We start from the raw sequence: 13,366 nt of genomic DNA on the forward strand, positions 1-13,366 counted from the left end.
GATCTAGGCACTTCACATGTAACACCTCGTCCAGCCTCCACCATAATACTGAGAGGTAGAGTCCAATCTCATTTTATAGATAAGGAGGCTGAAGCTCACAGAGATTAAAGGATGGACTCACAGTGAAAGGACTCCTAATCCTGATAGTCAGCATTTGAACCCAGGCTCACCTGTCACTATATCCTATGCTCTTGCATATCACATTTTATACTGAAACAACTTCTTGAATAGCTAATGCTTAGAGGAAGTCCCCAAATATTTGTTGAATGAATTATTTGATTGAATGAACGAATGAAGCTCTACTGAACATAATTTGATCTAATCTTCTGTGATTATTCCAAAACTACTTCAAGATTTTCCTATATCTCCATCACAATGAATACCCATTCATTAATGATGGAAGCAGCCTAATTTTGTCATTTTTCACACTTTATTGATGTAAACACTACCTTTACTAGTTTGGCCACTCCTTATGCATTTTTATAGAACTATTTAGATCAATTCAACTTTTAAAAAATAAAACCATATACCCCTGTGGTAGATAAAAAACAAGTATCATTTGCACTGGTAAATAGAGAATAGGAAGAAAAATAAATGCAATGAAAATAAAGCAGTATTATCAAATCCTACCCAGATACTGTTATCTACCTGGAAGGTTCCTGTTTGATTAAAAGGAAAAATAGCCAGTGTTAGAGCTGTGGAAGTCTAGTTGCAAATTATATACAATTGAAGGAAATATAATCGAAAAGGGAACAAATTCCTCTCTGAATAATTCAACTCCCTTTAGGCTTTGATTCTGCCTCAACTAAAATCGTCTTACATACTTCTAGTGGCGTGTCCCTCACATTTTGGTAAACACTGAGTGGAAACTACGGATTTTGAAGTCAAACATCTGACTGGCTCTGGATTTTAACTTTACTAATGCATGTCCTGAAGTGAACTGCTTGGAGCCAGTTTCCTCAACTATATAACCATAATGACAAAACATGTTTCATGGTCATGTTTTCAGTATTAAACAATATAGTTAAAAGTTCCTAGTACAGTGCCTGGCATGGTACATACTAGGTATACATTAAATATCAGTTCCATTTTTCCTTTCCCTTTATTGTTAGAAAATAGAAAGCATCTACAGTGGGCTTGTATGATGTGGTGGTTAGAAATACCTGATCTGATTCTGGCTGTGCAATCTTAGGCAAGTTACTTAACCTTTTTGTGCCTCATTTTTGTTTTCTGAAAAACAAAAAGGATAGAATATTATTACCTACCTTGCTGGCTTCTAGGAAGACTCAGTGAGACAATGTGTTAGCAGAGTGTCTGATAATTGTAAGAACTCAACAAGTAATAGTTATTATCACCCTCACTGGTGAGAGGAGGTGATATTTGGCAGGAAAATATATAAATCAATCAATATGGATTGAGGAAAATGAACCTGGAGAATAGGATGTGAAGGTATTTAAGTAACATGAGCTCAGACCTTGATGGTAGGGAAGTCGTAAGGAAGCATTTTGTTCTTATATGACATACGACCTGGAATGACCGTAGGGCTCAGGGGGTCAGGGACTGGAGGTGGGAGAGGCCTCTGAGAGCAAGCAGTGTTGTCCACCAGAAGCTCTTGCTGGGGTGCCCAGAGAGGAGCAAAGGGCAGTCAGCTGCCCAGGAGGGAATGTTTGGAGGAGAGAGCTACCTCAGATCAGCGGGTCAAGAATCCCACTCTTGCCCAGATGGATGAGGCAAAGGAGAGAAAGGATTCGCCAAGGGAATGTCGAGATAATGACAGGTGCCTTTTGGAAAATGGCAGTGAGATGGGTCTCAGGTCACACTTTGTACAAACTGGAATGTAAAGTAAAGGCAGACAATGGCAAAATATCTTGTTTTCTTTTCAGCTTTATTCACAGTGACAGTCCCTAAGGAACTGTACATAATAGAGCATGGCAGCAATGTGACCCTGGAATGCAACTTTGACACTGGAAGTCATGTGAACCTTGGAGCAATAACAGCCAGTTTGCAAAAGGTGGAAAATGATACATCCCCACACCGTGAAAGAGCCACTTTGCTGGAGGAGCAGCTGTCCCTAGGGAAGGCCTTGTTCCACATACCTCAAGTCCAAGTGAGGGACGAAGGACAGTACCAATGCATAATCATCTATGGGGTTGCCTGGGACTACAAGTACCTGACTCTGAAAGTCAAAGGTGAGTGGTGTCAAGGACTAGAATCCATGGAAGCATCTCTCCAACAGAGGACCTGCAAGTCACAGAAACCCATTAAAGGTAGCTCAAGCAAAAACAAGAAGGCTGCTTTTAAGGAGACAGAGCTATTTCAGAGAAACGAAAGCATCTGCTCGGAAATAATTTTTGACATCTGAGTACAAAGCAGCTGAAGTACAAGTGAAAGGAGGTAGGAGCTATAGAAATAAAATGGGACTAGAGGAAGCCAGGAAAATTAGTCCTTGAAATGTGGGAGGGTTTGAAAAATAAGCTTTGCCTAATTCACAGTTCTCCCATGGAACATCCCTGACTTGATTATTAAGGTACTCTTTTTCAATAGTTTATACCCTGAATCCAGAGTTTTTAAACCATGGTTTGCCACCCATTAGTGAATTAAAATATCAATTTAGTGGGTAGCAACCAAATGCATGTTTCCCACCCTCTAAAAAATAATGAATAGAAGAGAATAGATAGAGTAGATCAGAAGACATCACAGAGTAGTACTGAGTACTGTAAAACTAATTTCTGATGGGTGTGTGTGTGTGTGTGTTAGGTCATGGTATAAAATTTTTTTTCTTACTTTGGATCATAAAAACGTTACAAGTTTGGAAAACACTGCTCAAATGCAAGCCCTATTTATTGCAGATGAAGTAGCTGAGATCCAGTAAAGGGAAGTGGGTAGCCCAAGAGTGTCTCATGAAGTCTACAGCTGTCCCTGTTCCTCTGGATTCAGGTACCTCTGCACCCCAGTACAAGTCAAACCCAAAATATAGAGAGAATCTTCACACTCTTGTTTGTTCTAGAAAAGGTGATTTGGGGAAAGACATATGACAACTTAAAAAATGGATTTTGCTTGTTCATTCGCTTATGGTCTCCGGGCTTGAGTGCTCCGAGATACACGATGCCAGTATTTCTCTGGCCTCTCCCCTCACACGCATTGGACCTCAGATGGTCTATACTGTCTTCTAGAGGGTCTGTGGGTTTTGGCCCCAAAAAACCATTAACCTTGGCAGAAGTGTGTGACTTTATGATCTGGTACAAAGAAGGACAAACTAGAGGGACTGGACATGAGGATGAATTTGTGTTCACCCTTGTCCTTGGGCAGGTTATTTTGCCTTTCATAACCTCACATTTTGCTTATTTGTAGAAGAAGAACAATAGTAGTACCAACCATACAGGATTTTTGTCAACATTGAGAGAGATAATGAACATAAAGAACTGAGCATGGTACCTGGCATATAATAAGGGTCCACAGAGTTGGTTAAAATACCCTCAGTTGTTACAGGGACAGTGACCTCCTCACACCTCAACCATCAGTGAGTCACCAGGAAAGCCATTAGCCTAGATATAATTGTTTTCTATCTTTATTGCATTTCCTACATCCAGGCAGCAGCTGGGAGGAACTCTAGAATACTGAAGTTAGTCTGAGTTCCCTTAATGTAAGGTTGTACATTCTCAGGATGCCTTGATGTACTCAAATATCTGCAACCCTAAATCACCATTTCTGTGTTTATTGATCTCTATCTGAACACTGTATTAATGGGCCAGGCTTTCTGCCCATTCTCTCAAGCTGAGGACTGTCTCTCATTCCTGGGGAGGCACCCTGCCTACTCCTTACCTAGACCAGGGATTTCTCAGTTGTGGAGAGATTTGTTCCTTATAGTGTTGGTCATCAAACTGGGATATTTGGGGATTACAAAGACTTTTCAAGGGATGTATGGGCACAGGCAGTTTTAGGAAGTGAGTTTCCAGATCCTCATGTTCCCCAAATACTCCTTCCCAAAATTGATGAGCCTGAGAATGTGCACGCCAGGCAAGGCTCTTGGGATTCCCCTGAAACACTTCCTCTTGTAAGCCTACCACTCACTCATCATCAATATAGTCCATTGTCCCAGGGTGTAAAACCCTCTATAGTGTTAAACAAAAGAATGATTGGGAACATTGACACCTGATGGAACTGTTATGACTAAAAACCCTTTTGCAAATAATGTGGTATCAAATTTTCTGCTTTCAACAACATTGAAGGAGGCTCTTATAAAGTTAATAGCTGATAATCAAAAATGAGTAATTTTTGCCATGTAAACCAGGTCAAAGAATGAAATGACATTGCTATAACAAAACTGCTACCATTCCCATTGATTTACTCATATAAACAAGACTCCTTAGCCCTTATAAGCTACAAAAAAATGAAAAATAGAAATAGAATTGATGCTGAATTCTATTATATAGAATCATTCCAACCATGTCATATACTTCTTCAGATTCATGAATAATTTGAAAAAGACAGCCATATCCATCTTATTAAGAGACACATTTCCAATAAATTTTCATCTTTCATGTTTAATAATTATCAATATTCATAACATTTTATATTTTGACCAAATATGTATTAATAATAATAGAAATTAGATCTCAATGCAGAAAACCTTGAACACTTAATGCTTCATAGTCACAAAAGAAAAGTTTTAATTTCAATAACTATATATATTTTGTTGTTGTAAAGACATATAACAATAATCAATGCAAAATCTGTCAAACAAAAATATGTTACATTAAGACAAAATTCTGTAGGGAAGGTGAAATTGGAAGTGAGGTTCAATTAATGAAAAGAAACAATTTAGATAGTTAGAGAAGAATTTTTTCATTTAATAATTTATTTATTTTTACTTAGAGGGAATTGAATTCATTAGGTTCCTTACCTTAAAAAGCCTCTCTTATTTGTCTTATTTATTTATTCTCTTTTTTTCCACATTTTCCAGTCTCATTCCCCATTTTTAACACAGGAAATTATTCCAGCATGTTTCATACATATTCTTTTGTTTGTAAGAGCTTATCTAAAATATGTAATATTGTTTTAGATGCATATTTTTTTTCTTGTGGAAACTATATTGTATTATGTACATATATTTTAGAAATTGACACATTAAGTTTATTGTGAAAAGATGATTACAAGCAATAACAGACATACAGTAGAAAAAAATCTGAAGTTATGTGCATCTTGTTTTGAGACCATTTTTTTGGGTATATGTGAAATGTATTTTATCTTTTTTTAAATTGACAATAATTGTACATATTTATGGGGTACCTAGTGATGTTTCAATACGTACAATGGATAGTGATCAGATCGGGGTAATTAGCATATTCATCATCTCAAATATTTATCATTTCTTTGTGTTGAGAACATTCCATGTCCTCCTTCTAGCTATTTGAAACTATATACTGTTGTTAAATATTTGTATGTATTTTTCAAGGATGATGTTGTATATAAAAGATAACTTATTTTATATTTAGACACCTTTGGATACATATGTAAGAGTAAAATAATTGTTTTACTAAAAAAATTCATAAGATGCTGAACATTGTATGTTTTTCCAGTATAGAAACCTATGAAAAATTCTAAGAATCAACTTCATAGGTGAGAAGAGTATCATAATTATTTTAGGAGGAAACAATAAAAAAGTTGAAGACCATCACTAAGAGTAGGCTACCCTGATCCAGGGTCTCTATAAGAAGCAAGATAGATCTGGGGCCCCAGTGAGGGTTCCCATGAATGAAGCAGGACTAGAAGAAGGACATGGTTTTATCTTAAAATGCCTGATCCATGGCATAAAGCTTGAAAATGGGTTTGTTTATAGCACCTTCGTTGACGTCTGGGCAGAAATTCACATCAAATATAGTGAAAAGAGTTAATTTGAAAAGGACAGAAAAAATTATGAGGTGGAATGACTGGAGATTCTGGAAGAGACAGTGATAAAAGACTGTGGTTTCTGAAAAGCCAGGTGGCATCTACATTACTGGGGGCAATCCATCTGAGGAAGGGGTGGTAGCATGGCCAAAGAACAGAGAGGCCCCAGGAACCCAGGGGTCTCTCAGAGGAGCTGGGGTTGAGAACTGGTCTGTGCAAAGGTTTCCAGACAGGGTCACAGAGGAGGCACTAAAAATAAGAACACCAAGGGCCAAACCATCCTGAAGGCCTGAGCAGGTCAGGGGAATGGGAAGAGCCAACACCAGGAATGCGCTGAAGCTTACAGAAGTACTTCAAACCAGAAACAATGAATTTAAACTATGCCCTACAACAAATAGACTTAACAGATATTTACAGAACATTCTACTCAACAATTGCAGAATATACATTCTATTCATCAGCATATGGAACTTTCTCCAAGATAGATCATATAGTAGGCCACAAAACAAGTCTCAGTAAATTTAAGAAAATCAAAATTATATCAAGTACTCTCTTAGATCACAGTAGAGTAAAACTGGAAATCAACTCCAAAAGGAACCTTCAAAACCATGCAAATACATGGATGTCAAATAATGAATGATCACTGGGTGAACAATGAAATCAAGATAGAAATAAAAAACTATTTGAACTGAACGATGATAGTGATACAACCTATCAAAACTCTGGGATACAGCAAAAGCAGTGCTAAGAGAAACGTTCATAGCATTAAATGCCTACATCAAAAAGTCTGAAAGAGCACAAGTAGGCAATCTAAGGTCACACCTCCTGGAGCTGGAGAAACAAGAACAATCCAAACCCAAACCCAGCAGAAGAAAAGAAATTACAAAGATCAGGGCATAACTAAATGAAATTGAAACAAAAAAATACAAAAGAGAAATTAAACAAAAATCTGTTTATTTGAAAAGATAAATAAAATTGATAACCAAGAAAAGAAGAGAGAAGATCCAAATAATCTCAATTAGAAATGAAATGGAGATATTACTACTGATATCACAGAAATACAAAAGATTATTCAAGGCCACCATGAATACCTTTACACGTATAAACTAGAAAAGCTAGAGGACATGGATACATTCCTGAAATATACAACCCTCCTAGATTAAAGCAGGAAGATATAGAAACTATAAACAGATCAATAACAAGCAGCAAGATTGAATGGTAACTTTTAAAATTGTCAACAAAAAAAAGTCCAGGACCGGACAGATTCACAGCTGAATTCTATCAGACATTCAAAGAAGAATTGGTCCCAAACCTATTGACACTATTCCACAGGATAGAGAAAGAGGGAATCCTCCCTAAATCATTCTATGAAGTCAGTAGCACGCTAATACCAAAACAAGGAAAGGACATAACAAAAAACGAAAGCTACAGACCACTATCCCTGATGAACATAGATGCAAAAATCCTCAACAAAATACTAGCTAACCAAATCTAACAGCATATCAAAAAGATTATCCACCATGATCAAGTGGGTTTTATACCAGGAATGCAGGGATGGTTTAACATCCACAAGTTAATAAATGTGATATACCACACAAACAGAATTAAAAACAAAAATCACATGATCATCTCAATAGATCCAGAAAAAGCATTTGACAAAATCTAGCATCCTTTATGATTAAAACCCTCAGCAAAATCAGCACAGAAGGAACATATCTTAAGGTAATAAAAGCTACCTATGACAAACCCACAGCCAACATTATACTGAATGGGGAAAAGTTGAAAGCATTCTCCCTGAGAATTGGAACAACACAAGAATACCCACTTTCACCACTTTTACTCAGCGTAGTACTGGAAGTCCTGGCCAGAGCACTCAAAGAGAAAGAAATAAAGGGCATCCAAATCGGTAAAGAGGAAGTCAAACTGTTGCTGTTTGCTGATGATATGATCATATACCTAGAAAACCCTAAGCATTCATCTTAAAAGCTCCTAGAACTGGTAAACGAATTCAGCAAAGTTTCAGGATACAAAATTAATGTACACAAATCAGTAGCTCTGCTATACACCAACATCAACCAATAGCTGCAAAAACAAAATAAAATACTTAGGAATATACCAAACCAAGGACATGAAAGACCTCTACAAGGAAAACTACAAATCACTACTGAAAAAAATCAAAGATGACACAAACAAATGGAAACACATCCCATGTTCATGAATACGTAGAATCAATATTGTGAAAATGACCATACTGGCAAAAGCAATCTACAAAGTCAATGCAATCCCCATCAAAATACTACCATCATTCTTCACAAAACTAGAAAAAACAATCCTAAAATTCATATGGAACCAAAAAAGAGCCCACATAGCCAAAGCAAGAAAGACTAAGCAAAAAGAACAAACCTGGAGGCATCACATTGCCTAACTTCAAACCATACTGTAACACAATAGTCACCAAAACAGCATAATACTAGTATAAAAATAGGCACATAGACCAATGGAACAAAATGGAGAACCTAGAAATAAAGCCAAATACTAACAGCCAACTGATCTTTGACAAAGCAAACCAAAACATGAAGTGGGGAAAGGACACCCTATTCAACAAACGGTGCTGGGATTACTGGCTAACCACACGGAGAAGAATAAACTAGATCCTCATATCTCACCTTATAAAAAAATCAACTCATGATGGATCAAAGACTTAAATCTAAGACCTGAAACCATAAAGATTCTAGAAGATAACATCAAAAAAGCCCTTCTAGACATTAGCTTAGGCAAAGACTTCGTGACCAAGAACCCAAAAGCAAATGCAACAAAGACAGATAAATAGTGGGACTTAATTAAACTAAAAAGCATCTGCACAGCAAAAGAAATAATCAGCAGAGTTAACAGACAACCCACAGAGTGGGAGAAAATGTTCACAATCCATACATCTGACAAAGGACTAATATCCAGAATCTACAAGGTATGCAAATAAATCAGCAAGAAAAAAAAAAAAAAATCCCATCAAAAAATCGGCTGAGGACATGAATAGACAATTCGCAAAAGGAGATATACAAATGACCAACAAGCATATGGAAAAATGCTCAGCATCACTCAGGGAAATGCAAATCAAAACCACACTGCGATACCACCTTACTCCTGCAAGAATGGCCATAATCAAAAAATAATAGATGTTGTCATGGATGTGGTGAAAAGAGAACACTTTTACACCGTTGGTGGGAATGTAAACTAGTATAATCACTATGGAAAACAGTGTGGAGATTCCTTTAAAAACTAAAAGTATATCTACCATTTGATCCAGCAATTCCACTACTAGGTATCTACCCAGAGGAAAATAAGTAATTATTAAAAAAAGATACTTGCACACGCATGTTTATAGTGGCACAATTAGCAATTGCAAATATATGGAACCAGCCCAAATGCCCATCAATCAGTGAGTGGATAAAGAAAATGTGGTATATATATTATACATACATATATATGTATATTATACACACACACACACACACACACACACACCATGGAATACTACTTAGCTATGAAAAGGAATGAAATAATAGCATTTGCAGCAACCTGGATGGAATTGGAGACTATTATTCTAAGTGAAGTAACTCAGGAATGGAAAACCAAACATTGCACGTTCTCACTCGTAAGTGCGAGCTAAGCTATTAGGATGCAAAGGCGATACAATGGACTTTCAGGACTTGGAGGAAAGGATGGGTGGGGGTGAGGGATTAAGAAACTACACATTTGGTACGGTGTACACTGCTTGGGTGATGGGTGCACCAAAGTCTCAAAAATCACCACTAAAGAATTTATCCATGGCCAGGCGCAGTGGCTCACGCCTGTAACGCCAGCACTCTGGGGGGCCGAGGTGGGCGGATCACCTGATGTCAGGATTTTGAGACCAGCCTGGCCAACATGGTAAAACCCCATCTCTACTAATAATACAAAAATTAGCCAGGCATAGTGACACACGCCTGTAATCCCAGCTACTCTGGAGGCTGAGACAGGAGAATCGCTTGAACCCAGGAGGCGGAGGTTGCAGTGAGCTGAGAGTGAGCTGAGATCGCACCACTGCACTCCAGCCTGGGTGACAGAGTGAGACTCCGTCTCCAAAAAAACAAAACAAACAAAAACAACTTATCCATGTAACCAAACACCACCTGTTCCCCAAAAACTTATTGAAATAAAAAATAAATTTAAAAAAAAAGTACTTCAAACCCACAAAAAAGGCCCAAGAAAGACAAGAATTCAACTTCAGCAAGTACAGGAAGGAGGCGGCATGACCTCCATTAAAAGGGCCTTCACCCTAAGAAGGAAAAAAAAACAAGGGCAGAGGAAGGAAACAGTCAAATAGAAGCAAGGCAGGAGTGAAAACACAACTGCACGTTTAAGCCTCTAAGGCCCAAGGAAAGCATTTGCTAGAAGAGTCAAGTCTCAGTGTCTTTTTTTCCCTTGGGGAAGCAGAAGGGCATAAGAAAATTGGAGTCAAGAAAACAATGTTCTGAGCTCTGCCTGCAGTAGCGGGAAGCCATTGGAGTAAAATAATACATGTTTTAAAAATAAAGAAAGAAAATTATTTTTATAAAGAAAACAATGCCCTGAATTTCAAAGGGGGGAAAAGCTCCTGGGAATTACAAACTCATTAACCTGCTATTCTTTTTCAGGCAATTTAACAGATGAATTGAAAGCAGTCCTAAAAGATTTAACTGATTACTAGAAACTTGCATAGATCTTCTAAGACCAAGGCATATAAAACTACATTTTTCCATTTATTTACTGTCATTATGACTATAAAACAGATACTACCATGTACACAGCTCATCTTTATTTCAGAAATTACAGCATTGCTTGTAACACATCTGTCAGACAGCCAGAACAAACCAGGGAAACAGAAACCATTTAAACCTGTGGAAATCTAAAGCAGATAACAGTAATTCTTTTAATGACGGAGACTGAGAAGCCAGAGAACAGGGAAGCAATTCAGAAATTAGCAATAGCAGAAAACTGCTCCTTCCACTAGGCTATAGGGAAAAGTGGGAAGTCAGGGTTAATGGAGCCCAGGCATTAAAGTCACTTGACAGACACTGGAACCCAGTGGGCCTGTCCATTGGTATCTGGAGCCAAGGAAGAGATGCTTCTTCTGCTGGGGAGGCCACAAAAGTATAGAGCATGGGGGAGAAATACCTTCCCTTCTCCCTCCCATCCACCCTCTAGTGTTCCTGTCCTGCTTCCTATTGGCTGTCATGTGCCTAGGCTATACAGGCCACAGGAATCTGCCTTCCTGCAACGCAGAGCAGAGAAGAAAAACTGAGGGATGGATCTGAAGGCAAACAGACCCAGGACGCACAAAGCACACACCTTTGTATAAGGTGGTAAAAGGTGGGATAATAATATAGCTGACTAGATCTATAACAGACTGAACAGCTAGTAGTTGTTGAGTCAGGGACAACGAAGGCTGGTTGTGGTCTTGAGTCAACTTGGAGACAATCTCCAAGTGCTAAGGGGTCTGTTATTCAGGTTGTAAGGATATAGCCAACTTAACTGAGCAGCAGATCATATATTTAGCAAAACTGATCTTATGACCTTAGGTTACATTAAAATCCTGGATATCTGTGCTGCTCAGATAATACCTAGAATATAGATTGTGTTGCAGTATCCTTTTTAAAGAACTTGGCAAAACTAAACTATACCCAAAGACTACTATCTGGAAATGGGTCTGAAGACTGTGTCTTGTGAGATACAGTTAAAGGAGGTAGGCATGTTTTACTTAGGGTTGAAAAGACTAGATGAAGTCTTCCCAGTTATCTTCAAATACCAGAAGGGTTACCTGCAATAATTGCTAACACTAATTGAGTTATGTTCTAGACATCTAATTTATTTATTTAACACCCTTGTTAAGGATAAGTATTGCTGTATCCATTTCATAAACAAGAAAACTGAGGGTTTAAGAGGTCATATAACTAGCTCTTGGCTAAAGCCTAGTCAAACTGCTTAGATTCTGAACTCATGTTTTTAACTATGGTGCTTTTCATATGTTGTGTTACTAAACTAGACAAATACTAATGGGTAGAAGCTACAAAGAGGCACAATTTTGCTTGGCATGAAGAAAATCTTTCCAATGGAAGTTTAACTTGCTTATTGTATAATCATGGCAAAGACTGCTTCTAGAGGAAGTAGGAGTTTCCATTCATAGATGTTTTCAAGCAAAAGTTAATTATTTAGCAGGTTACTAATATCAGAAGATAAATATTACTAAAGATAACAAGGGACACTTCATAATGATAAAAAAGTGAGTTCTAAACACCTAACAATCCTAAATGTGTGTCCATTTAACAGGATAGCTTCACATATTAAACAACAATTGGCAGACTTAGGAGAACTAAGGTCAAATCCACATTTACATTTGAGATTTCAACTCATCTCTATTATAACTGATAGAACAATTAAGAAAATAGAAAATCTGAACAACGCAATTAGCCATCTTGACCTAATTGACATATGGTATATAGAACGTACACCCAGCAACTGAAGAATACACATTGTTTTCAAGTGTATGTGGAACATTCATCAAAGCAATTATCTAGGAGAATTGCTGTAGAAGGTGTTTTTCATTGAGCAATAAGTCAGATGACTTGAATTTTTGGAGTACTTCCACCTCTTAAATTATAAAATTTACTCATCTTTTCCTAAGAACATCACTCTCAGTCCAGCTTCTCCATTGGGAAGCAATTCCTTTTCCGCCACCTCCCAAATAAGAAAGAGGCTGTGGAGACATTTCTGATACTGCAAAAATGTAGGATGTGGGCTCCTGTCCCTTCCCCAAACCTTGCTGATTCTTGTAGCCGAAGAGCTCTCTCTATGTCTCCCTATCTGCTCCCTCATGTATCCCAAGTCAAAGCCTCAGGCAAGCTTCCGATTCCTGGCATCCCTACTTCTGAAATCACTTCTCAACCAGGACACCAAGATCAGCTTCTTAGTCCAAGCCACCTGCAATAGTGGACCGGACCCTCACCTATAGTACTCTGCTCCTGTTCTTGTTCTACTTCATTCCCCAAAAGACTTGAGAGCTTACAGAAATAATCTACAGTATGATCATATAAAATGATTACAAAAGACATTGAACCAAGGGAAAATAAGTGTAGATAAACAACATAAAATGACAGATAAAGTGAGTACTCGAAATGCACACTTCAGGTACTGTTTGATTGTGAAAGATAGGCCAAAGTTTTGGCTTCAAGGAGACTGGTGAGTCTAACAGGTCAAGTCCTTCAGTAGACTGCTTCAGTGCCTGAATCGCCTCATCTTCTACTAGTGCTGGGTGCTCCTAAGAATCCCAGAGCATATTCCTCTACCTGCTTATCTTGCTCCATCCCTGGACATCTGCAATTACACAGAGACACATCCTCTTATGGTGATTCCAATGCAGAATGCATTACAAAATAGGAATATGAATTTTACCTACCTCATA

General features: G+C 37.8%; 1 protein-coding gene across 1 annotated transcript in view; it reads left to right on the plus strand.

The window, feature by feature from the left end:
• The window catches only part of PDCD1LG2 (programmed cell death 1 ligand 2), a 59,708-nt gene that overhangs the window by 22,313 nt on the left and 24,029 nt on the right, over positions 1-13,366 (plus strand). Inside the window, exon 3 of the mRNA XM_007969323.3 lies at positions 1,884-2,189. Coding sequence (XP_007967514.1) covers positions 1,884-2,189 — 306 coding nt within the window. The remainder of the gene's footprint in view (positions 1-1,883; positions 2,190-13,366) is intronic.

The sequence above is a fragment of the Chlorocebus sabaeus genome, chromosome 12, assembly GCF_047675955.1.
Source record: "Chlorocebus sabaeus isolate Y175 chromosome 12, mChlSab1.0.hap1, whole genome shotgun sequence".
In the NCBI taxonomy this organism is placed as follows: domain Eukaryota; kingdom Metazoa; phylum Chordata; class Mammalia; order Primates; family Cercopithecidae; genus Chlorocebus; species Chlorocebus sabaeus.